The following is a 27,344-nucleotide window of genomic DNA, read 5'->3' as shown; positions in this document are numbered from 1 at the left end:
TGTTTATGTGATTTGTCAGTGAGTGCATGAAGGTGTGTATGTGTGTGTGTGTTTTACTATTCCCAAAGATGTTGAAACTTTCTCCACCAACACATTTAACTGCATTGGAAACTAGAATAGCAGTCAGTAGAGTGCATACCTCCGCCAGTGCTAAATATTGATGAAAATGTCGAAAAATGCCCTCTCTCACAATGTTAAGGAATGTGTTAAAAAAATTCCTGGATCTGCCCCTTTAACCTACCGCACACCATAACTTAATGGGTTCTTCCCTGGGCCATGCCCCATCCCTCCACCAAGTTTGGTGCAGTACTTTTTGTGTAATCCTGCTGAAAAACAAACAAACAAACAGACACGGGTGAAAACATAATCTCCTTTGCGGAGGTAATTATAGTCCTTTAAGGTTTTAAGTAGGAAAGACTACCTAGACAGTTGATCTAAACCTAGTATTCTTTGGCCTAATGAATTTTATTTTTCTTTTATCCAGGGAAGGTTAGCTGTGAACCTCATCCCTTTTCCAGTACTGTCTTGCTTCACATTCATTCAGTTCTACATATTTATACCCGGGAGATACCCATGCGCCACTACAGTCCCTTATTGCCTGTTGGTAAGCTCGTACAGCTACATGCCTTGCTAGAGGGCACCAGAAGCAGTTAAAGGATGGCACAAAGTTGACTGTTTGTGGTCAGGAACACTCCATAAATAGCAGACTCTTTGATTGTATGCTTAGTAGGATTACACTAAAATTAGGCATTTTCACCATATTATCTAACATAATATATTCCTGAAAGGTTTTTAGCTTGTTAGCTCGCACAGCAACATTTTGATCTTAAAAGACCAATTGGGAACTGAATATTTGACTGTAAGGTTCCTTTATATCTTATTAACTGTTAACATAAACATTTCTTTTCATGGAAAATATTTTACAATACGTTATAAGTAAAGTAACACTGGAAGCTACTGAATATGTGAATAGCCCACGTTACAAAACTCAGATGAACCTTATGATTAAGCTTATGATATGATGTTATATTTACTGTAAGGTTGTTGGATATGTAAGTATCATTTTTCAGCCATATAAGTTTTAACATTTGTCTAACCTAGTGTGAGATGGAAATTTTTCATTGTTGTTATCATTAAAGACCAATTACACAAAATCTGTATTTAGATTTGCATGAAAACTAGAATATTACTTAACTATTTCCTTTGTACTCATAATCAGTATTTCAATTACTATTTCAATTATTGTGAAAATGGAAGCGGAGGCACTGTGTCTCCCAGCTCCTTCATGATTTTAGCTTTAAGAAAGTTCATGTTCACAGATTTAATGAGAGTAGTCAAAACCTGTAAGACTAGCATGTGTTTTCTCTTTTAAGGGGTGACTTCCATTTTAATCTAAACATGAAGTAAAGTTGAGCCATGCCAGAGTAAGTAAGAATATGTGGCTGTGGATATTTATTTTCATCATCAAACTGCTGAACTGATTCTGAACAGTAAGATATGTTGGAATTTAGTGGAGCTTACATTATACAGTATGTAATTTATTTCTGCCACCTTTGAAAAACCTTCTACGATACATAAAATACAATGGTACTTGGTACCATATATAAACACTCATGACTCAGATGTAAAATAAACTTTCTGCATCTTTCGCATCTCTTCCCTAGCTAAAAATTTAGTTGCTGTCAAACATTCACAAACAAGGCAGTTCTAAGAAAGCAGTACACTTCTTAGAATCTCCTACTAAATGCACAGGTGCTTGACTACAGACAGGAAGAAAATGATGGACATACTTTGTATATGATTATGTATTTTGCATTAATAACTTCCATCATTATTTAGGGGTGCTTGCTTTCTGGTCTGATATTTTTTTCAATTACTTTGAATAATTAGGACACAAACTAACCTTAGATACATGGAGGATCTTACCTCTCTAACTAGGGATGCTGTGTTTGTGGCGGAGTGGGTATTTTTAGAGGAAACAATTGGAGAAAGGCAGCCCTTTGTGTCAACTCATTCTCTCTGTTGAAAAAGACTGATGATATTTGTGAGATAGATCTTTTTTGAGCTACCTGAACAGTCTAAAGTAATTTCAGCAGCTAGCAGCCAGCTCTGTCTGTGTTTGTTTGGGATAAATAAGAAACAATACAAAAGACACATTTCAGCTTTTATGAAAATATCCCCACTTTTGGAGAATTAAGATAAAACTTGACCAGAAAATCTACCAAATACCAAAATGATATCTAAAATTGTAATACTGTTGCTCAGTAGTTCCTGCTCAGTACCTTGTCTATAATAATGTGGATTAATTTCTGTTTTATGGATTGATCAAAAGGACCAGGCTGATGTTTTTTGCATGTTTTGGCCTATTTACTACTTATCACGCATACTTTAACCTTCTGCTAAAAATCCTTTAGAGCACATTTGAAATGTTTTGATTGAGTTTTGCCACCTTCCAGGAAGCTGTTGGTTTCCTACAATTTCACTTCATATTGGAAATTAACTTTGAAACTGGGTTGTGTAATACAGGCCATTGAACATCAAGTCTGCTTTTGCTGCTGACAAGGTGACATCATTGTACTGCGTGGTACTGTAGTTATAATATACATTGCAGTGATGTTATTGACTAAAACAAAAAGCAGACACGATCACTATAATGGATTACCTGACCCAATTAAGTTGATTTCCATACAGTTTAGAAAGGAATGAAACACAATAGCTGCCTAGAACATTGCATAAATGGTCAGGAGTCCTTTATAGTACATGATGTACACCGATCAGCCACAACATTAAAATCAGTTAGAGTTGTGGCTGAGTGGTGTATTAAATGAATGTAAATGGACAAAAACATACCAAAACTGCAGATTGGTCCTTTAAAATCATACCACAAATAAGAAAGACATTAAAAAAAAGTGAGACATGATGACATCACAAAGTTCAAAGTGCTATACGAAAAACAATATGCATTGCAAAATACGCATACTAAGGTAAACTATTCAAAAGAAAAGAAAATGTCATTGCAATCAAAATACTTTCATTCATCTATGTGAAAATTCCTCAACTCCCAAAAGACTAATTCACGTTTAAACTGTCATAACTCTCGATGCCACTGTTATGCCAGTCCACATTACTGCGGAAAAACAGGTTTTTCCAGTAATGTGTATGTGGCAAGTTTTTGCACTTATGTTAGTGGTGTAGTGCACAGAGCAGTGCTGCACCAAAATTTCTTTGAAATGTGAACCTGAGCTGTGCTGACCTGTGTGAGCACAGCCTATGGCTGAGGGCTACTGCTTGTGCTGTGATTAAAGATTTAAATGTTAATTGTAGCTTGCAGGTCTTTGAAAAAGTCATTTCTTCTGGTAATTACAACAGATCAGGATAAGCTATAAAACTCGCAAACAGCAAAAAAACAGCTTAAAAATTTTTACTTGCATGTGCATGGAGTACAAGAGGATTATTTTTCCGCTATTATGCAAACATGTCATTAAGGAATCATGGTGATTTGCCAAATCAATAAAAAGACTGATAGGTGAAAAGAAGACATCCCAATAGTAACCATTAGAAAGCCAATTAAGCCAACACTTGTGTGGAGAGGTTTTTGTGTGTGTTACTACTCTCAGTGCTGATCATTATGTGTGTGCTGCATGTGTTAGCGCCTACTCATGTTGTCATATTTAAAGGACAGAGATGTTAATATCATGAAAAATGTGTTACTGGCATTTTGTTTGTCTGTTTGTCTGCTGGTGTGGTCGTGTAGCTTGACATGCATTTTAGTATGTGTGTTTTAGAGTGCATCTGTGTGTTAGAGTTGCATTACATACTGGATCACTGAAAAGCTTGGTGGAAGCGGGGCAGTGTGGTGGGCGTGCTCGGGTTGGATATGAAGGAGGAGGGGAGCCCTTGAAGCGGACTCTCTGGAGCCTCTCGGCCTTCAGAGGACTGGGGGGGCAGTTGGACAAGAGGTGTGGGCTCTTCGTTGGGTGGATAGGCAACACCCTGCCCCCCGCTGCCCCCTGCCTGGTTGTATGGAGGCCCATTGAGTGGAAGAAAGTTGAAAAGTTGTGAGAAGTCCATCAGAGAGGAGGATGAGGCCAGAGAGTCACCTTCAGTGGATGCTGCCACGGATGTGGACATTTTGGACAAGGACACCTCCTCCCTTGTTCCCTCCAGCCCGCCCACTTGAGGTTCCAACTCAAGTTTGGAAGAGGAGAGCTGGGGTTCTTGGGCTGCAGAAGATGAGGAAGGCATGCTGCTCTGTAGCTCCATCAGGTAGGTCTCCAGTTCTCCCTTTAGATTCTGTTCCCGCTCCTGTGAGGAGACGGTGTATGAGGTATAGTTGGAGCCTAGTGGGTACTTTAAAGAAAAGGGGTGTGTGGCGGTGGGGAAGGATTCTGTGTCCATGATAGGGCCTGTGTACATGTTGATCTGGTGCGGCCTTGGTGTCAGCGTTCCCGGGAGCTCACCCTTGATACCCCCAGACGCCAAGTCATAGATAATGGGCTCCAGCGAATCAGCTGGCTCAGTTTTTACCCTCAGCAGCTCCTGGGGGTGGCTCTTCTTCATGTGACGTGTCAGATGGTCCTTCCTACCAAAGCGCTGGGCACAGTACTGACAAAGGAAATCCTTGCGTCCGGTGTGCACCACCATGTGGCGTCGCACGTCCTTACGGGTGTAAAATCGTCGCTCACAATGCTCGCAGCGATGCTTTTTCTCTTTGGTCCCGCCAGAGGACTTGCCAGCATGTGTTTTGAGGTGCTCTAGAAGAACTCCGGTGCTGGGGAATGGCTGCAGGCACACTTGGCATGTGAGATCTCCACTGTTGGCCGCGTGGAGGGCGAGGTGGCGTTTGAAGCCCAGCTTGGTGTTGTAGCTCTTACCACACTCCTGACAGGTGAACGCCTCCTTGTACGGGTCATGAGTGTGTAGGTGATTCTTTAAGTGATCCTTGCGGTGGAACATTTTCTCACAGTATGAACACTTGTGGTTTTTTTCTGGCGAGTGAGTTGCCATATGCCTTGGAACACAGACACATTCTATGAGCACTCAGAATTGTTGCAATCATGTTTTAAGTAGGCATGCTTTACATTACACATTAACACAAAACCTGGAAACTAGTATTCATCAACACATCATTCTGACTACTTCAGAGCACTATGTTACCAAAGGTAAAGAGAAAAGCAACATGCTGCAGCCTGCTATGTACTGCTGCTTGTCTGTACCGTAGCAGTTTGTATTTGGAGACGAAAGCCTTGGTGCAGTCAGGGTGGGAGCAGCGGTAGGGTCTTTCTCCTGTGTGAGAATATGAGTGCACCTTCAACTTCTCCAGACTGTTGAAAGCTTTCTGACACTCCGGGCAGGGGAAATTCTTCTTGGGCTTCCCCTCTGCTCTCCCGCGCCTCCCCGTGGGTGGCGTGAGCTTGGCTTTCTCCAAGATGTGGTCACGGTGGCCCTGGGTTCCTGTGGCCATGGCACCCTAAGGCAAACCAGCTACATGGACAGGGGCACAGTGCCCAACTAGTACTGATGCAATTATTATATCCAGTTTTATGTACTCAACACTGCCCGGACTCAGGGCCCTGAGAGAGAGAGAGAGAGAGAGAGAGAGAGAGAAAGAGAGAAAAGATAATGTGAATGGTTTTGTTTCAGGTTGCTGACTGAGTTGCTGGCAGTACAAAAGACATTGAAGCCTAAATCAAAATAAATCAACTAAAAAACTGATCTGAGGCCTGTATCATGAAACAAGTTTAACTTAATCTGGCTCTCTTTGGGTTACCTGTCTTCACTGTGCCTAACATGATACACATAAAAAGTTAAAAGTAATCTAAGGCTGTTTCTGCTGCGATAGTTCAGAGGAGAAAAGAGCAGAGAAGGAAAGTAGTTAATGCCTAATGTGGTTTCTCTGCCCAAAATGTTGAATTTAAAATCTTTAAACTGTGTGCTTATAATGTGAGTTTATTTATTCCACTTATTATCAAAGTCACCTCAAATTAGTCTGAGTTGTAGTGATGCAATAAGAGTGTAAAAGCATCTATGCTGTCAGAAATTAAAGGAAAATGAATAATCATCATTCATTAGTGTGGTAAACTATCTGTCCATTCGTTACAAGTTCTGTTTTTAACCCAGAGTGTAAATGGAAGGTTGGCAAAGTGATTCTTCTGACCAATTAAGTATATATTGCTCTTTATTACTGGCCACCTTATTGTAAACTTATTACTTTTGTCCCTGGGAGGATCTTGTAGGAATGATAATTTTCTGTTTCCAGTGATCTGATTTGTCAGTAGTCAGGCAGTTGGCATGTTCTGATCTGCTCTGGAGCAGGTTAGCCATGCAGCATAGGTTACCATGGTGATCTACCCTGATTAAAAATGAACCAGTTTTATGAACCCTTGTTGTTTCTCAGTAGCTGAAAAATACTCATCGTTGTGATTACTGTATAGCAGTGGCATTCTGTCAGGACAAGCAAGGCAAGAAGTGCTTTCCCAGTTAAAGCTAAATATAGACATCAATTAGAACGATACCAAAGCGGAAGCGATATCTTTCCTTTGCATGTGAGAACAGTATTCTGTCCCATAAAGGATCTGATATTGCCTCTTTGCATTTATCTTGTAATATACTGCCCTCTTGTGGCCACGGTAGGCTATTGTCTTTTGAAGCTAGGTTGACTACCAGCCCTTCCATCTATCATTTATGTCATTTTCGTGGGCGTGGCCATGTCCTTTTGTCAAAGGCTCGGGTTTTGCAAGCAGTGAGGGGAGCAGCATTTTTTGGATGTTTACGCATGTGCATTGTGGATAATCCTTGGATCCTTGATGGGTGTAGTTAGTTCTTCAGTAGTTTCTTAATTTATTTTAATGTGAGTGTGTGCTTGTTTTACTATATTTGCAGGGTCAGAAAACCAGGAGCCCACTATAATTGTGGGGTCTGACAGCTTTGTGGGGACCAAAAATGCTGGACCCCACAAGTTTAAATGGCTGTCAATGATTTTTCCAGTTCCATATAGTAAAACGTGTGTGTGTGTGTGAGTGATATGTATATATATACACATATATACATATATACATACATACATACATTTTCATATACACACACACACACACACACACACACACACACACACACACACACACACACACACACACACACACAGGTATGTTATTTGCATGTCTATTTCAAAAAAGAATCACAATTACAATTATATTCCCATCCCTAAAGAGTCTAAAATATCTGATATCTGTCATCACTGGACTATACCGGTGTGTTTGCATGTTTCCCATCTACTAAAAATCACAGGAGGTTTCCTTGTTGGGGGTGTCTCAGGGTGGGTCCTACACAGCTTGATGTCACATGGTAGTCACTATAAGGTCATGCCATAAGGCCCAATGTATATGGAAAAGAAATAACTGCTGAACTGATGCATGTCCTCAGATAGACGCAAAACCTTGAGGCAAAAGTTTACTGACAAAGTGTAAAAAAATATTGAGGTAGGCTCTTAAATCAAACCAGGAGTTAGCATTCAGTCACAAAATTCAGTGATTCATTGTCAAATTCAGGCAACAATTCCTGTAACTGCTTCACAAAAAACAGAGAGTGGATCAATGCAGTAGGAAGTTTTCAGTATTCATTAACAATATCTTAACATCAACACATTTTATTACTGCCTTAATAACAAAGCAACAGAGTGCTGTCAGAAAAAAGCAAGGCTGCTATCTGTTAGATGAAGGTCAGTGGGAGTGGAACAAAACTCCAAACTACAGTGACTACCATATGTTACACAGTTGCCCCAAAGATACTGAAGCTTGATACACCTAATCCAGCGGTCCTGCAATAAATCCTATCTTCATCAAAGTTTGAGCGCGCAGCGCTTCAACAAAAAATTTAGACGGCATTAGTTTTAGCGAGGTGTACTTTACATAAACAAGACAAGTTCAAAACCTAATATTTGGCTGGACCACCCTTTATCTCTTTGCTTCTCTCCTACTCTCTGTGCTCACATATAAAGTAATTTCATAAAGCTGACTTCCCAATAAAGCTGTTCTCATTTACATGTTTTTCTGTTTCTGTTTTCAGACAATGGAACAATTATGAAATAGTGACTGAAACACGTCCCATTAAGAATACATGTCCATCAGCATTCAATGCCAAGTAATTTCCAAGGTGCTGCTCTGCACTGCTAAAATCCTGATTTTATAACCGTGACATCTACTCACAAAATCACTATACACATGAGTTGAAGACACAAGCTGTGCTCTGATTTTGGCTATATTTACTTATAAAATGATCACTCAGAGAGAAAGTTAGTAGCTCATTCACATCTGTGTCACCTGCTGTGCGGTCAATTGAATTAGATGCATAGGGAGGTGTGCCTTTGGAGGGAAAGCCCAACCTCACGTTTGCGGGCAATAATGGCGACTCTCTTCTACAGAGAGTAGCTCAGGTTGTCCAAAAAGTTGCTAAATTTTGTTGCTAGGTGCTTTTGTGTAGAAAACTTGCTAAAAGGGGGTGAAAAGTCGGTAAATCTGCTTGTAACACTGTTGTAAATGCCCCCTGATGATGCAATAGAAAGTATTTTGCATCTTTTCATTTTGAAAGAGCAATGGCAAGTGGTGTAAATTCAGCACTTAGTCACATGGCATTCAGCTGACCAATGTTGTAACTTTATCACTCAGTCGCGGACATTCGTATTTATAGGGCTGGCCCCACTGTTCCAGTCCAGCCAAAAACTGGCAATTAAAATAAAGCTTTCTTCTCTGTTTCCCTTCATACCTGACTTCAAACAGTTAAAATTGATTTGGCTCAGTTGAGAGCAGTGACAGACTTTCACTGTCTCTGCCCATAATATCAAGGTTTTAGTGGATATTTCCCTTGATGTGAGCTGAAAGTGGAAACACCACCCCTGTGGACTGCATGTATATGAGTAAAAGCAGCTACATGTGGAGTATGTTCAATGGGAATGTCCTGTGTTGTTAGGTTTAGGCTACAAAATGCTTATCATTTAGGGAAGGATGTCAACATTCTCAAGTGACTTTTTCAATATCATACCAATTCCATCATCTTTCCCTAATTTAACCAAGTACTTTGGCCTAAACATAACCATAAACATTTTATAATGCTTTAGTGGAAATTTTAGAAAAACAAATTAAATATGCTGTCAGTGAACATTTAGCAGATACATCTGATAAACATTTTGCAACTTGGCAGATTAATCAACTTTGTTTCCCTAATACGGTGGCATCATGTTTCAATTAAAACATATTTGCTTTGCTGTTGTAGTAAATGGTAGTACGGAAAAACAAAATTTATAGGAGGCAGGGTAGCTGGTGTTGGTTGCACATGATTTAATCACACTACAGTATTTTAGAAGTTGCACCTAGAACCTATACATGTCCTGCTGCCATCAGGTGGTTGGAAGGAATTAAAACAGTTGAAAGGCAAGGCTCTCATACAGCTGCTCTCTGAAAGCAGACGTAAATGGTAAATGGCTGCATTTATATAGCACTTTTATGACAAGTTCGTTACAATTTGCCACCCACCATTCATGCACTGATGGCAGCAAACTATAACACAAGGTGCTGGCCTGTCCATCAGCAGCAATTTGGGTTTTACTATCTTACCCAAAGACACTTCAGCATGTGGAGAGGAGGAGTATGGGATCGAACCACCAACCCTGTGATCAGTGAACAATCAGTGAAGGACCCCTCCTGAGTGACATATCCTGGTAAAAACCATAAGCAGTACTCTTCAGCTCACTGCAGACCGCTTTACTAACATTCTCTAAATAAATCTGGTTGAGGAGTGTAGAGTTAAAACTTTTTCAGCATTATTTTGTAGTTGCTGCACATTTCTGTATACAAATTAGTTGCTGATGAAATAACCAAACATTGATTTGGTAAATGGATTAATTTACTTCGAGCAATGTCTCTCTAAGCTAAATTTCATATTGTGTGGAAATTAATGGATAGCTATGGCTGCCCAGAATGTAGGGAAAAACACACTCAAAATGTAAAAGACTACAGTATGCTTTGTAAAATGGTAGGCTGTGACCAACTGAGAGATGAATATAAAAAAAGCAAGCTTGGTCCATGTAGTTTAGTTGCAGGAATGTAATCTAACCCTATGACACAGCTGATTTGTATCCTTAATTCTGATACACTTGTGCTAATCAACATGTCGAAATTCTTTTATATCTTGTGCACGGTCAACAAGCTAAACACTTTGGCAGGTAGGTCAGACATGACCTACCTACCGAAGGTAGGTTTCTAAAGTTTTAAAAAAAGCTTCCCTAGCTTCTCTAACCTCCTGTCGTGTTCCAGTCATATTTTGTTTATTTCATCTGACTGGCATAAGGCTTCATGATATCCTCCAGATAGATCATAGTAACACAAAAAAGTAATTTTCATTAAATTTTGGGTGCTTTATTTAAATTTTGTCTATCTGTGGTGTTCATGGTCAAAAATTAACAGCCATAGAAAATAAATAGGGGAGACTACAATTAAGAGAAAAGCATAAAAATTTGAGAGTTTAGAAACATGTTCATCCATCAAATGGACAACTTCCATTTGATGGATAGACATGTTCATAATTTCATATGTTGTCATGGGTGATCCGCTTTGACAACAGAGATACCCGAGTTAGCTGTCATCAAAAGGGGTATAGAATAACAGAAGTACCATAATAAAACTTTAGAAACCTAAAGAAACAATCCATAGATATATGAGTATTAAAACTGATGCTGACTGTCACTCTTAAACTGATTGACTGATCTTGATACAGATATTCATTCTAAATAATAATTCAGTCTGAGTTATTAAACTTTTCTGATGCTGAAGTTTTATTTCCATCAGTAAATCTCATCAAAACACTATACTAAACCATTAATTTTTCAAAAGTTACTACTTTAGAAACATTATGTATTACAAGGATCTTAAAATGCTAATTTAAATCTTATTATACATATTATACAATACTTATAAAGTGCAATAAAGCAGCATTTATCATAGTGTTGCAAATCTCCTCTTTGAAATTACTTTTAGTATGCACTTTATGAGCTCAGATTGTCTGACATCCTCAGTAACTTGAGAAGTCGTTGATGGATCCGCAGCAGATTCATTGAAGCTCTGATATTGTTTTATATACAAGAAATAGTCTGTCAAACAATTTTTTCATCCAATAGTGACCATTTACTTATCATGCTCATAATGTCAAATTTTTAAATTACATATACAAAAATGTTTTAATTCCAGACTTTGTGAGGGCCCTCCTGCTAATTTTGTTCCAATATTACCCCCACTATGACAACCCTGGTCATCAAAATGACAAGCTTGCTGTGATTTGAGAGATTTGGGACAAGTGGGTGGAGTGCCTGCCACTCATCTACAATCCCAGTCCAGATATGAAGGTGGATGAACGGTCCCTTTCAATGATTGTTCTCCATTCAAGAAGCATATGCCAAACCTGGGAAATATGAGATCAAGATCTGGGCAGCATGTGACGCCAGGACCAGCTACGCCTGGGACATACAGGTGTACACAGGCAAACTTGGTGGTGCAGCTCCAGAGAAGAAACAGGCAAACTGTGTGGTCCTGGGACATGACATGAGGTCTCCATGGGCACAGCATCATGTGATAATTTCACTACTTCATATGCCCCTGGCCAAGAGCTACTATAGAAAATAACTGACCACGTTGGAGACAGTCGGACGTAAAAAGCCTGAACTTCCTCCTGCACTACTGACCACAGAGGACAGGGCTCAATTTTCATCTAAGTTTGCCTTTACAGAGACATACACACTGTTCAAAGAGAAACATAAATGTCCTTCTGATAAGCACCCTGCACAGAGATGAGAGCACCGAGGAGCACAGAAGCCCAGTGCTTCTTGGACACAATAGAAACAAAGAGGGAGTCGACAACCTTGACAAGGTATGCTACTTTTTATCCCTCAACCATCATTTACTTGTTTTTCTTTTACCACATGTTTTTATGCACACAAATACATTATGTTGAGAGCCTTCTTCACATTGAATTAGGAACAATGTGTAGTTCATTCTATTCATTTGAAAATGCAAATATGTTTTTAGATTAATGAATTGAAGAAATTTCTATGATGTAATATTTTACATGTTACAATGTAAGACATGAAAAATATTTTGTATGTATTGACCATTTTATTGATTGATTGTACAGTTTACTGGCACATACTCATGTAAAGGAATAGCTTTTGATAGTGTTTTTCAACCTCCTAGATGTGTAACCCTACAATATTTTTGTAGTGTGGATGGAGGTGAATCCAGGCTGGAATCAGAAGAAGACATTCAAGAGGAGGCTTTTCCTTGAGGAATAGGGGAAAGCTATGGTGATGCTTCTCTTTCAAATGCGTCAACACTTTCCTCGAACACCAGCATCTACCAGATTGATGAGAGACATACAAGGGCCAATACAAAAGAGACAAAAGGAGGAGGTGCGCGCTCTGTGTACCAAGAGATGCAGAAACTAAGATCATATCCCTAAAATACAACACACATATTTGCAAGGCACAAGCAAAAATCATCCACGAAGCCATGCAACCTCAATCATTTTGTCAATCATGTGCTTGGGTAATTGACTGACAGATTGTGAACCTTGATGCATTTTTTTGTTTTGTTTTTTAGTAACACTGTCATTATTACTGTTGCTGTGTAATATTCAGAATTTTAAATTGTAATTGAATTAAGTTTCTAGGCGTTAATAGTTTTGGACTATTTCTTTATTGGTCTTTAAAATTATAACAGTCAGATTTGACCAGGAACACCACAGGTGCTATTTTTAACCACTGTTTAAAAATATGAGGGGATTCAGCATAAATGTCCTATCTACAGACAAGTGGTCTGTGATATATAGCAGAATATGTTTATTCTGGTATTTACTATAGGTCAAATAATCCATAAATAATATTTATTTTACTCAAAAACAAGTTGTATATGTTCAGCTCAGTGAGGCCTACAAAACTACAAGTTTCATAGAGCAGTGCAAAACTTGTTATAATTTTTAAAAATAAAATGAATGAAATGATCAAACACAACATCAGGTGGTAATTATGTATTATGATAGATTTATAAACAGTTATAATGGGTTGGTGAATTTAGACCGGGAACACAAAACTTGGTAACATGAAACAAACACAAGCCAAGGGTTTACCAGCTTCCACTACAGGCTGAAGAATTTGTCCCAGTCAGCCTTGTTTTAGTATTAGTCTAGAAACTCCTGTTAACTCATATCTGGGATTCCATACATGGACATACGAATTAAAATAAGTTAGCTTGAATTTTTTAATCGTGTATATAGAATCTATAGAATCTATAGAATTTTAGCTCTTGTCTCAACCCAACCAAGTTTAAAACAAACAATTAATTTAATAAAACACAAATAGATGAAACTGTGTTGAATAAACACTGGATATATCCAGTAGAGAGAGACAAAAACAGATAAATAGATCACATCTGCCATCATACATTCTCAGATTATATTATTAATGAAAATTCAAACAATACTAAAAAAATCACACACTGGGAATTAACAGTCGTCAAACATTTACAGGATCTGCATTCATTCTGGGATATCTGTCAAATTTGAAAAATACTAGTTTGTCTATACTGGCACAGCGTTTGAAGTCATACCTATATCCATGCAGCAGATACCACATAATTCTCTCTGCCCTTATTGATTGTGGAAAGGGTTGATTATCTATTACTGTAATTTTTGGTAACTTTAAAGATGAAAGTTGTTAGAGTAATCAGTCTTTGAGCCTTTTGCTATTGAAAGAAAAGTTATCACAAGCACTGCAGTGATTCCTACATTTCTAATAGAAATTAACTAAATTACTGCAAATAATTAGACTGATAACTGCGAACTACTTTGCAATTATTTATACTCATCAGTGCTTGAAATTCTAAAGAGCTTAACTTTTTCACATCAGTAAAAAAAAGTCATGTATTCTTTAGCAAAAATTTAAAATTATTTTATTCTCATTACTAATCCTTAATTTAATAACATTTTGAATATGCATTTTATGATTAATATTTTGTCTTGTTTGTTTTTTTTCTGTTTTTTTATCTATAATTTTAACACACATTAATGATAATTATAATAATATACTGAATACATTCTGTTTGTAGGAACTCAGTTCCATTAGCTCCTTGTCTTAACTTTATGTACAAAAGATACTAATTTATCAAAAGAGATACACCAGAGATACAAACAACTATTAAATGTTTTCCAAATTCTAATTAATTTGATGAAATGTCTTTAAAGTAAAAGTGTACTATAACTCAATGTTACAACAATATAATTAAAAATTCCTATGAGATATATTTTATAAAACCAAGGTTTGGGAGGAGTTGTCCTTTAGCTAAAAACAAATGTTCACAAACAAGTTTTTTTCAGCTCAAAACACAAGTTCATAACAGCAGCATTATATTGCAAATAAAACAATCACGGCAACAATTACTGAGCTCAGGAAGAAAAATAAAACTGCTTCAAACTAGGTGCATTTATATAAAAATGGCGGGCAGAAGGATGATTAGTACAAGCATTATAAAAAGTAATAAATAAATTTCATTGGCTACAAAATTTCCTTTAGTCTCAACAGCATTTAAAGTCCCATGTGAGTGATGTCAGTAACCATTCAATATGCAGAAGACTCAAGACACAAGGGTCAAAATCATGCCATAGCAGTTCCAGAAAAGCTGCAGATTAACTCCATGTCAGGCGTAGAGTTTAGGTATCGTTTAAGGTGTAGGACAGGTGTAAACTGAGGCTGGAGCCAACATTAACAACACACTTCCTCTCAGGAACTGTTTCAATATCAACATCTTTCTAACCACCGACACAAACATACTGGCTACTTAAACACGACAACAAATCTTCAAAGAAGCTTCAGATCTCCAAAGTGTTAAAGCTTTTGAGAACAACCAGCTTATATTTTACACTCAATACACATGACAGGGTCCTATACGTTGTAAGATCAGCAGCTATAGGACCAAATCTGATAAAGAGGAATTACTAACATGCACAGTGCAACCTGCCACACCAATCAAACTGAACACAAGTTGACTTTTGGTCTTAAAAGAAGCTGTCTGTGATGCGTTGGGACGCATTGCTTAATTAGTTTGCCTGAAGTTCCACCTCCATTTTGCTACTTTATTTTAAACAAATTTCTTGCCATTTCTTGTTATTAACCTTCCAGTGAGTCATAGCCAAACTGTCATCCGTATGACACCGTGATCAATACCTGCATTGGATGAAAATGCGATATAGTTTATAGGCTAAAAGTGAAACAGCATGACAAAATGTCACTGTAGCCGCTACATGGTTGCATTTTACGTTATAGTTTTGGAAATGAGATGCTTGAATCGATAAGGAATTGTTGACACTGCTTATGATGAAGTGTGTAGCCTATATTAGGCAAAAATAAATGTGAATGCAGACAGCAGGAAAATTGACATTATTGCTGAATCCAAGTGCGCCTGTTCCTGTCGGTGTTCATAGCACTGCTGTTGTTATTATATTTAAAAAAATAAACTAAGTGTGGAGGCTATGTTCAACTTTTCTCAACTTTCCTTCATTCTACAGTCGTCCGTGGTCTTTAACGTTCACGGACACTCAACGTGACACTAATATGTCCGGTGACATAATTTATTAAATTTTTTTTCAATACTTGCACGTCCCTTGGTTTTCTCTGTGGTCTCAAACGGGGTCTGATTAACACAAACTTTTTCCCCAGCTCACCCCTCTCTCATAATTTAAATAACCCCGATATTTTAATTCAAGAACTGAGTAACCGTTTACTTAATTTACATCAAACTTACCCCGGACGCTTTAACATCCTTTCTGTTGAGTTTTTCTTGACTTTCAACTATTTTCCGAATTTTTAATAATTTTTTTCTCATATTTTTTGCTAGACGCGGCGGGCCTGAAAATTGTTTGCTTTCCCCTCTTTCGAGCAGCCATTGTGTATGCGCTGCGATGCAACCGCACTAGGATTTGGCCACGCCCATTTGAAGTTCCACCTCCTTGCGCTTTTTGATTTGTGTAAGGCGCTGCCACTTCAACTTCAATGTCAGTTACAGTCGCTTTCAATAAAACTCAATTTCTGGACTTGCTAGTTATACTGTCAATCGTTTAAACTTGGTTTAGTCCAATTTACAACGATAGGAAGAACATCATGTCAGCCAAGGAATCCTATTCGCTTGGTTGATTGTCAGTCTACGTTGGTAGTTTTCAGAGGTTCCTATTGGCTAATGTTGCTGTCAGTTGTCGGTGACGGTGTGGGTGATTTTCCTGGTGCGCTGTTGCAACAACGAGAGTGGAGTTGTCTTGAGTATGAAGGGGAGGTTATATCCTATGGCTTGTGTAGCGTTACTAGTTAGCTACGTGTAGTGTAAAGCTGTCCAGTAGCTTTTTGAAGCAAAAGTCTTGGTAGCATGCCAAAGGGATACAGATATCAACATCATTTGGAATACAGGAAGCCTGAATAGGCTTGTCAGTTATCTTGGTCTTTTTCTAAAAAAAACAAAAAACTGGATAACCTTCCCTGGTGAGGATACTAGTCGCAGTCACAATTCATTAGCCTGGATAAACGTTGGCATATGTAAAAGGTAGGCATTGTGTTGCTGTATTTCCATTAACCCCTAACGTTAATCATTCTACCTGAGTGGAAAGCCTCTACAAAGTTTCCCCGTTTGCCGTTTGGTAATATCAATCAAGGTCATCCTGTTACAATGTTGCAAAGTAATATATAGTTGGGGATGAGGAGTTGGGGGTGGAGAGGATGTGTGGGGTTGCTTTGCCACCCACTGTTGAGAAATCTAACAAATGTATACCACTGGTCATTATGAAATAAGATATTTTATACTAAAGGAAGAGCAAGTTTTTCAATCCGGAATACATTTTAAACACCAAGCTGAGGTAATTTTAATAGTTGTAATAATTAAAAAACAAAAAAAACAAAAACCTTTTCAGTTTCATTTTTACTTTTACATCTAAACACAAGGTGGTTATAGGAAAAAGTGTTAATCTGACCAGAAAGTAGTAGTAGTTCAAATAGAATGCTTTTTGTAGTATAACTTTTGTCATCTTCCAGTCGGCACTGTGAATATGATGTATCATAATATAACATACATAGATTTGAAACTTTGAATTTTAGGTTTTGATGTGTTTTCTCTCCATACATGAGTTCACAGCATAGAATATATTGTCGTGGGCCCTTTCATAAATGGAAAGGGATAGAGAAAATTATCACCTTATTTAAATGATCTCTTCCAAAAGTCTAAGTTATCCTAGGAGATTTTTTCCCAGACATGAAATATCTGGACAAATTTGCTCGGAAAACCACAGAACAGAGTATTTGTATTGGTGTGATAGCATTAATGTATGAGGGTGTGGTATAAATTAAACTTTTTGTGCATGGAAATGCAGTTGAAAATACAAAAAAGTCTGGTGGAATGATGCATTTTAAATGTCAAAATTAGAGCCTGACTGATACGGCAGCTGGCTCGAACTCATTGACTGATATTAGCTTATCACAGATACATCAGTATTTGTGTATATGTTGGCTGACAAGTAACAAGAAACTTCAGTACAGAAAAGCCAAAGATATGTTTGAAGTAACAAAAGGGATTACAATAGAGACATGACAAGAAATAAGGGAAGAGATGGGGAATGACATGTAACATTGGTCCTTGGCCAGGTTCGAACCTGGTATCTTGCAGTTCTTAGTCAGCACCCTAAACAAAAGGCCACTAGGGTGTCCCTCAGTTTTTCATTTTTACTAAAGGTTTTATAATAATAAATCTGTGTTTTGTTATCAGGAGGCTAGCTGTAGTTTTCCCACAAATACCTATTTTCGATAATCAGTATATTTTTAAATAAATAAAAATATCCATCCCAGTTCCCCAGAGTCCAAGGTGACATCTTCAAATGTTTTGTTTTGTCCAACCAACATTCCAAAGCCCAAAGATATTCACATTATTGTGATGTAAAACAGAGAAAAGCTGTTTCACCAAGGAGAAACTGACATTAGCAAATATTTAGAATTTGTCCTTTATAAATGACTTAAATAATCAATCAATTATAAAAATGGATGAACATTAATCATGAAGAATATAGAAATGATTAGTTATTTATGCACTAAAAAGGATACCTTATTATTGATTTGGTCCTACAATAAAATAGCAAATTTGTCAGTTCTTATATCTTCTTCCACTATCAACAAAATTATAAATGCACTGGTCTTGATATTCTTGTATTGGTGCATCAGCGGATGGTTTATTTGAATTGGCTTCATTTTGTCTGATGATCAGTAAAGCTTTATTTAGCTTATAAAAATACATTGAGGACACATTTAGAATACAAATATGGTAATATTACCATATTACAGTTGGTATACATATATGAATGTTGCCTTCATAACAACATATCTGCCAATAGAGACTGACCTCTATAAATATTAAAATGAACTAAGCTGTAGAAATCAGAGTAATATTTCACGGTATGCCCTTAAGGGTGCTATATGTACGTTTTTGCTATCTCTACATAGCCAACATTAGCATTAACAGCTGTTTATTCGCCAATCAAGAAGAAATGTTGCGAGTTCAGCATCAAACTTCATTCCTTTACGCGCCAAGAACTGTCTACAGTGGTAGAAAGCAATGCCAGTGTTAATTCTTGTTTTGCATCTATTTCTATCACTTCTTCTACTGAAGTTAGCATGCTAACCAACTAGCCCTGGCCCTTCCTGTCACATAATACCACTTTGCAATTGTGAGTCACAGTTGTGTCCAGTCTGCCCTCAGTCCAACATGTGAGGATGAAGAGGCAGCGCTGCCCAGAGGGCGTATTCTAACCTCTTGTAAATGCAACAATGGCTGAAGCTCTTGGTAAATAAAGAGCAGTTAATGCTAATGCTGGCTATGTAGCAATAAAAAAAAGTTACATATAGCACCCTAAAGGGGCTATATGTAAGTTGTGTTTACAAGAGAAAAGGTTAGAATACTGAGCAGTGTTACTTCTTCATCCTCTCATGGTGGACTCTAGGCAGAATGGACGCTGGAGTGACTTGCTATCGGAAAGTGACGAGATGGGCCGGCTGGGCTGGGGCTCACCAGTTAGCATGCCAACTTCTGTAGAAGAAAACGAGATAGAAATAGAAGCAAACAAAAGTTAACCTTGGTGTTGCTTTACACTGCTGGGGACAGCTCTGGCAAGTAAAAGAAAGGAAGTTTGGTGCTGAACTTACTGAACCATTTTTCTAGACCAGTAAGTAAACAGCTGTTAATGCTAATGTTGGCTCTGTAGCATTACCAAAATACATATAGCTCCTTTAAACTTTAAAGCCCAGTTAACCATGTCATGAATGACTTGTATTACACAGACACACACACAGACACACACACACACACACACACGGATGCACACACACACAGAAAGGTAAAATAGGACCCTACTGAGAAATGTCTGCATGCAAAAACTGAGCCTTTTTATGTTGTCCATCTGTACAGAAATCCAAATGGATATAAATGAACAAAAAGTTCGGAATCAGGACAGTAACCCATGCATTGAAGTAAGCTTACCAACCCTTTACATTTTGCATTGTGTCAAACATCTGCCTGCTGCTGGGATGTGGGGGTGTCTCTAAATTTCTAATCCTGTTCGGTTGTTGGAACTGCTTCTCTTTTTCAGGAAAGTGATGCCTCCCATAAGTGTTTGGGTGCCTACAACTATGATAAGAGCATGTGTTCAACCTATTTCCAGAGATATAAAGACTGTAGGAAATACTGGGTGAGTGTATGTTTTTTCCAGCATCAAAAAAAACAAACTGAGGAAATTGCTAGAAAAAAAATATCAGCAATGTCATTGTGCAGGTTTATGCAGTCTGAGGGCATGCTCATCATGACAGAGACCTGAGCTTTGATTCCCAGTAGCCATACCTTTGACTTGCCTGTGCTCAACTGTTCATGGTTGGGAAGACTCTAAAGCTTCCCCTCTTTAACACTGCAACAGCCACTGGTTGGTCAGGGCATCTGCACAGTGAGGGGCAGAAGTGGGTGAAAAGAAACAGTTAGTGGCAACTATGAGTCATGGAGCTATCGCATTTTGTCTACAGTAGGATCAGCAGTACAGAGGGAACTGGGCAAATTGGTAGAGAACAGAAGAAAATCCACAAAAGTGAAAAGAAAAAGAGCACTCTCCTGTACATTTATTTGGGAAAACAGCAGCTTAAAGTTGATTAAAACCAGTTTATATGGTCTACCATACGTGAGCTGACTGGACTTTAATGAAAAAAGTGGAATTTATGAAATTCCGAATCTGAACCGAGAATTTTATGGCTTCCAAAAACAAATGCCAATCTACTGCCACAACTGAAACTCTGACCAAGACACCCAGCGTGAGCAGAAAAATGCTTATGGATGACAAAATTGCCCAGAATGTAATCTTCACAATAACTATGGCAATAAATGAAAGAACTGATGGCCTACAGGCAAGTATTAATGAGCTAAAAGATATAGTTGAGTATGTGCAACTAAGTTGTGAAAGGAAAAATGGCAAAAAAAAAGTACAAAAGGACCTAAAACTTAATGAGATTGAAAACAAGATCTAAGAACTGTCGAGATATAAAAGATGCCAGGATTTGTGTCTGTTTGGGTTAGCTAAAGAATAAGGAGAAAATGTTGCAGCAGAAGTCATCTCCATTTGCCAGGAAACAGCACCAGAGTATAAAAGCAAACTTCCAGGTGTCATTGACAGTGTCCACCGACTTGCCCATCCCACCAATGATGGACGACTGCAGGGAATCAAAATTCAGATTTCTCTCCAGAAGATGGGATGAGACGAAATCTGCTCTGGCCTCTGGCGGACAAGGCAAAGAAGGATGGCAAAACAGCATTCTTTGTCGGTCCCAAAGCCTTTGTCGTGGAGGCAGGAGGAAGATGGAAGGAAATTCACCTTTCCACTGATGAACTCCAGTCCTAATGGTTATTTTTGAACTGATGTTGACATATTAACGTTTACAACTTTTTCTACAATTTTCCACATACTTAACATGACTACAATACTAAAAATTGTTCTTGAAATGCTAAGTAGGTTCACTTGTGTTTACACTAGTGAAAAAATCTATAAGATTTATAAGCTCCTAATGTTCAAGTTGCACATTCAGGAGGGCACACCAGCCTATTATGTTATTGCTCTCACTTTCTCAGGGTTCAAAGCTGTTAAGCTATTGAATTCAGCATGTCATCCTTGGAAATAATCTCATTCAATGCACGAGGGGGCTAACACAAAATAAAGGCAATTTTTGGAAAACAACTACAGCTCAACTTAAAAAAATAATACAGTTATTACCTCTGTCAAGTAGGTTATGTCTGTTTGTTTGTTTATTTTGTCAGCAGAATAATGCAAAAACTACTGAACCAATTTGCACCAAACTCGACGGAGGGATGGGGCATGGGCCAGGGAAGAACCCATTAAATTGGTGTGTGGATCTGGTTAAAGGGCAGCCAGGAAAAAATATATCTTTATATCTTTATATACTTTAAGTTAGAAGAGCAACGCCAAAAAATCAACAGTATTACAAAATTTAAGATAGAAGGCTTATTAATACGAGATGCATGTGAAGTATCTGCTTCCTCTGAAAATTTCTATAAAAAATGTTGTGACTCAAATGTATCTGCTGATGCAACTGAAAGCTTCATGAGTTAAATAAAGACATGACAAAAATTAGTTATAATCTTAGAAAACAATGCAATGTGCCCAGAACGTCTGAAGACATACAGTAGAAGGTTCTGTAAATAGATTGAAACTTAATAAAATCTCCAGGCAATGATAGATTAACTGCCGAATTACAGATGCAAGAAAAAGTAAGTGAACCCTTTGGAATGATACCATTTTCTGCATTAATTGATCATAAAATGTGATATAATCTTCATTTAAGTCACAAAATACAATGTGCTTAACCTAATAACTCAAATAATTCTAATCTTTCATGTCTTTATTGAACACACCCATTAAACCCTCACAGTGCTGTTGGAAAAAGTAAGTGAACCCTTGGATTTAATAATTGGTCGAACCTCCTTTGGCAACAATAACCTCAAATAAGCGCTTCCAGTAGCTGTGGATCAGACCAGCACAATGTTCAGGAGGAATTTTGGACCATTCTTCCTCACAGAACTGCTTCAGCTCAGCCATATTCTTAGGATTTCTGGTGTGAGCGGCTCTGAGGTCATTCCACAGCATCTCTATTGGGATAAGGTCTAGGCTATGACTGGGCCACTCCAGAAGGTGAATTTTCTTTGAATGAAGTCATTCTGTAGTAGATTTACTTTGATGTTTAGGGTCACTGTCCTGCTGCATCACCCGATTTCTACTGAGCTTCAGCAGGTGGACAGCCACCCTGACATTATTCTGTAGTGTACCTTGATAGACTTGGGAAATCTTTTTCCCCTCTATGATGGAGAGCTGTCCAGGCCCAGAGGCAGCAAAGAAGCTCCAAATCATGATGCTCTCTCCACTGTAGTTCACCGTTGCAGTGATGTTTTCATGTTGGTATGCAGTGCACTTTTTATACCAGACATAGTGCTGTGTGTTCTTCACAAGTAATTCAATCATAGTTTTATCAGTCCATAAAAAATTTTCCCAGTAGTGTTGTTGAGGTTTAAACTGTTCATTGACAACCTTTAGTTGTGCAGTGATGTTTTTTGGAGAGCAGCAGCTTCCTCGTCCTGTCCTGCCATGGACACCATGGTCCATGCAATCATGCACCATGATTTGTGTATGGTAGACTCATGAACATGGATGTTAACCAGCTCCAATGATTCCTTTAAGCCTTTAGCTGTTACCTCATTGATCATTCTGTGTTGTGCCTTTGGTTCCATCTTAACTGGGCAATTAATTCTAGGGAGAGTAGCCACCAAACTAAATAATCTCCATTTATAGACAGTTTGTAGTTTATAGACACAGTAATTAATATCTAAACTCTTTGAGATGACTTTGTAACCCTTTCCAGCTTTATACAAATCAACAATTCTTGATTGTAAGTCTTCTTAGATCTTTCTTTGTGAAGCATGGTTCACATCAGCAGATGCTTCTTATGAACAGCAAACTCAAAATGTTTGAGTGGTTTTTATAAGTCAAAGTAGTTCTCAATGGATACTCTAGAAAATTTAATATTAATAGAGGCCTTACACAAGGCTGTCCTATCTCATCCTACTTTTGTTGATGTAATTAGCTGAGGGTTTCACATACTTTTTCCCAACCTACACTGTAAGTCTTTGAATGATGCATTCAGTATGGCAAGAACAATTGAATTACTTGGTTGTTATTTGTTGAGATAGTTTGCGTTTGTTAATAAATGTAACTTAGATGAAGATCTGACCGTATTTTAAGAACACATTTTTACATAAATGCAGATAGTCCAAAGGGTTCACTTACTTTTTCCTGCCAATGTATGTGGTTCTCCAAACAGTTGTCCCCCCTTTTATATAAAGTTTACATTGAAAGCCTAGAAAATTAAATGCTTCCCCCCACCTTGAGTCATGGACTAATAAAATTTAATACCCAAATCTCAAAAAGACAAATAAAATCTTAATTGCCATCCAATTTGCCTTTTACAAACTGACACTACAAAATAATTGCCTGCCGTGTTGCCAGAAAACTCAAATCAACACTAAATGAAGTCATAGATAAAACTCAGTCTGGCTTTATGACTGCTAGACAAAGAACAATTGATATTAGACTTGTTTGAAATATACTAGATTATTCTGATTTCATAGAAGAGGAAGGATTTATTCTCTTCTTGGATTACTTTGACGTGTTTGATGCTATTGAACATATTTTCATTTTTAAAACATTAGAAATTTTTGAATTCAGGAAAACCTTTAAACAATTAAAATTTTCTATTTTCTATAAAAACAGTAATGCTTCCATTAAATTACTAAATGGGTACTCTAGAAAATTTAATATTAATAGAGGCCTTAGACATGGCTCTCCTATCTCGCCCTATCTATTTTTACTGGCAATGCCAATTTAGTCCACTCATGTTAAAAACAGTAGTGTGATGGACATTTCTGTTTCTGTTTAAGGAGATAAATATGACATTAAAAAAGCACTTGGGGTTATTGATATATTTTCAAATGCCTCTGGTCTGCACTTGAAATGTGAATTTCTCCCTATCAAATTTTGTATGGATACTATAATTTCTGACATTCCTGTTAAAACAATGTGAAATACCTTGGGAATAACTATAACCAAAAATCAAAATACCAGAACGATGGAAAACTTTAACGCTTTGACCAAATTTGTAGATTTAATTTATGTCTACTGAGTGACCTATTAATCTTCTTCACATTGTTAATTACTAAAGTAAACTTAGCAAGATTAGTATACACTGCCTAAGCATAACATGTTCTCAAAAAATGAAAAGAACCAACCAAACCAACTAAAGGTTTAGGCAATAATTTTTGATGCAATCCTAAATGGTGCAGTTAGGTTATTATCTTCTCCAAAACTCAAAGACAGCAAAATTCCATCCTTTGATCCCCGTAACATATAGATTGATGAAGCCTGCCCTTTTATAAGTCTCAAAGCAACCAACAAATGTATTAGAAAGATTATTCTCAAAGTCTTACTTACTATACCAACTTTTGTTTTTCGTTTGGAACAACTGCTATGGAAATACTAACAGGAAATGGTCTTGGATGTTAACAAAAAATGTTTATAAACAAATAAGGTAAAATAAGTTTCTTTTAAAATAATGCATAGATGTTACCCTGTGAAAATGTATTTACCTAGATATAAACTTAATTTGGATACTTGATTTTGTGAAAAATGTGATGAAAATTTAATTCATCTATTGCACTTACACTGAAATCTTTCGGACTGAAATGATGAAATTTATCCAAAGAAGAAGCATTGCTGTAGATTTTAAGGATAACTTATACTGTTTGTATAGCAAATTGTCAAACCAAAAAGCAAACTTCGGTGTATTCAAGGCCATTTAAGTATACACTTGGACACCTTGAATCTTAGTCAGAACTGGAAGGCCATAAAAACTATATGTATATGTGAATAACTGTGTATTGTATTGAGTACCACTCTTTTATTTATTTATTTATTTTTGTGAGGTCTCAATTGGATTGCTCTTATCCCTTTCTCTCTGTATCCTTGCTGTAAAATCCATTTTGTCAATTAAAAAAAAAAGCTCCTCCAGAGCACAGAAGACACTACAAAACTGTTTTAACAGTCCGGAAAGGATTAACCATGACTTGAAAATTGACTTTGACATTGTAAATTTGTAGAGTGTCCCTTTTAATACAAACACGCAAAGCTGCATCTGCTTCCAGTGTGAGTAGACATGTATTTTGTTTAAGGGTTTTTCCTAATGATGGAGACCAATGGTAGCAGCTAGTCCTATGTACAATTTTTTAAATTAAGAACTAAGCCCTTTGTGTTTGTTTCCATGTAGCACAAAATAATGCTGCAGAGGAGAAGACATGGTGTGAGACCTGACATGCCCACTGCTGCAGAGAGGCAGGAGATGCTTTCTGCTATTGGAGGCAAACCATACTGAGAATCAGCAGGGTCACACAGAGACAATGTGAAGACCAGTAGGCCCAGGAAATTAGCTACAGGCCAACTCATTTGGTGATGCTACTACACTGCAGTGGCTGAGTCTATAGTGTGATTGACCTGCTCTCAAGCTCAAGTCATGTTGAAGTGACCATCTGTAGCTGGATGTTATTCTAAAAGAGAAAATATGTGATTGGTCATTTATTGAAGTTATTGCCAATGTGACATGAACTGACACAATATGAAACGAAATAAAGAGCATTTAAAGCATTTTTTGTTTTTGTTTGAAGAAAAAAGTCCTGGGGCCTGTTCCAGAAAGCAGATTTAACAAACTCTGAACCTAACGCTGAACTCTTGAGTATGTTCACTCTGAGTTAAATGTGTGCATGGTATATGAAAAAAAGTCATAATCAATGGAGCTTTGATATGATGGTTCACCATGGCAACGGGTAAATAAAAAGAGAAAAGTCTCCATTTTAATCCAGTGGAGCTAGAAATGAATGTGTCACTGTTACATTAAAATTTTGAGATTCATTTATTTGGCTGTAACCTGTTGGGGCCAAAGTGGTGGTGGCAGCAGAAGATTCAATCAAACAGATATGTCTAGGTTAAAACTGAGTGTAAAATTTTAGATGTCTTTTTTTTTTTTTACACAAAAATGTTGCTAACCACAATATTTTATATATTTTGTTATATTTCAACATTTAGTAAATTTAAACACAGTAACTGAAATGCTATTAAGACAAGTTAGGCCTGTATGCAGCCTCACTGTTGCAAAAAACTCACTTTTAAACTACCTTTGGTCCAGTTTTAAAATCGTAGTCTTTTCAGCCCTATTTATCATCCTCACTCAGAAATACTGACATAATCACCAATATTACATAACTATGACATGAATGTTCCATTAGTGCGACCAATCACAACATGAGAAATGATTATTCAATGATCAGTGTCTTTTGTGTTTACAGCTTCACACAGATTTTTTTATTATTATTTACATTAATTACTACAGTAATGTATTACAAACATTTCAGTGAAGGTTAACTGATTGACAGTTTAACTAATTGATGGCAGATTGATCTGCAGTAAACTTCAGCAAATTAAGGCACTCTGACATGTGCTTTGATATCAATTGTATGAATGAGGAAATTAATTACCATGTGAGACAGCTTCTTCTGGCTCGGCAGGAGGAGACAGAGGGAAACTCAGAGTGTGTTGAATAAAACCTGTCAGCGAGCAGTTAAAATTCGCAGATTACGTTAACACAGTAACTGAACGAGAGTTAAAGGGATCTCTGTTTCTGGAACAGAAAACTCTGAGATTTCCTCAACTTTGGTTTAACAAACTCAGTTTTCACTAAACCCGCTTTGTGGAATGCATCCATTTACATATTTTTAATTGTTACTGTATTACAAAGCCAAATTTTCACTTTAGTTACAACTGCTAAAATCCTGTTTTGTGTAGATTTCATCATGAATATTCAAGGTCCTTAAAAAGTAGACACATGCTTGAACCCACTAGTTTTTCTGTATTATTCACATTGTAGCCTAAAACAATCTGATTAATCTATAAATCATTTCATATAGAAAGACTAAGTCAAACTCAACAACAATGGATTTCAACTCACTAACATGGTGAAGTGTGCAATCTCTGATGGACATCGCCTGTCTATCTTTAATTAAAAAGGAGAATGAGTTTTATATCTACATCATAGTTCCCCTAATGTTTGAATTGCCTCCTCATTCTGTTTTTGTAGA

General features: G+C 37.4%; 2 protein-coding genes across 3 annotated transcripts; one reads left to right on the top strand and one right to left on the bottom strand.

The window, feature by feature from the left end:
* Nucleotides 1–1,841: 1,841 nt before the first annotated feature.
* Nucleotides 1,842–15,950, bottom strand: plag1 (pleiomorphic adenoma gene 1). Its single transcript, XM_040126380.1, has 3 exons — nucleotides 15,837–15,950; nucleotides 5,217–5,573; nucleotides 1,842–5,011 (listed from the first exon to the last, which is right to left on the bottom strand). The coding sequence occupies exons 2-3, from the start codon at nucleotides 5,462–5,464 to the stop codon at nucleotides 3,823–3,825; spliced, it is 1,437 nt and encodes a 478-aa protein (XP_039982314.1). The 5' UTR covers nucleotides 5,465–5,573; nucleotides 15,837–15,950; the 3' UTR covers nucleotides 1,842–3,822.
* Nucleotides 15,951–16,282: 332 nt separating this feature from the next.
* On the top strand, nucleotides 16,283–26,152 carry chchd7 (coiled-coil-helix-coiled-coil-helix domain containing 7). Of its 2 annotated transcripts, XM_040126255.1 has the most exons (4): nucleotides 16,283–16,625; nucleotides 19,527–19,588; nucleotides 19,708–19,806; nucleotides 25,484–26,151. In XM_040126255.1, the coding sequence occupies exons 2-4, from the start codon at nucleotides 19,535–19,537 to the stop codon at nucleotides 25,586–25,588; spliced, it is 258 nt and encodes an 85-aa protein (XP_039982189.1). In that variant the 5' UTR covers nucleotides 16,283–16,625; nucleotides 19,527–19,534; the 3' UTR covers nucleotides 25,589–26,151. The 2 variants fall into 2 exon arrangements, with proteins under 2 accessions (XP_039982189.1, XP_039982190.1); XM_040126256.1 differs by lacking the exon at nucleotides 16,283–16,625 and having other exon boundaries at nucleotides 19,531–19,588; nucleotides 25,484–26,152.
* The last annotated feature ends 1,192 nt before the right edge of the window (nucleotides 26,153–27,344 follow it).

The sequence above is a fragment of the Xiphias gladius genome, chromosome 5, assembly GCF_016859285.1.
Source record: "Xiphias gladius isolate SHS-SW01 ecotype Sanya breed wild chromosome 5, ASM1685928v1, whole genome shotgun sequence".
NCBI lineage: Eukaryota > Metazoa > Chordata > Actinopteri > Istiophoriformes > Xiphiidae > Xiphias > Xiphias gladius.
Note: the sequence above shows the minus strand (reverse complement) of the source record. Positions and strands in the feature narration are given on the sequence as shown.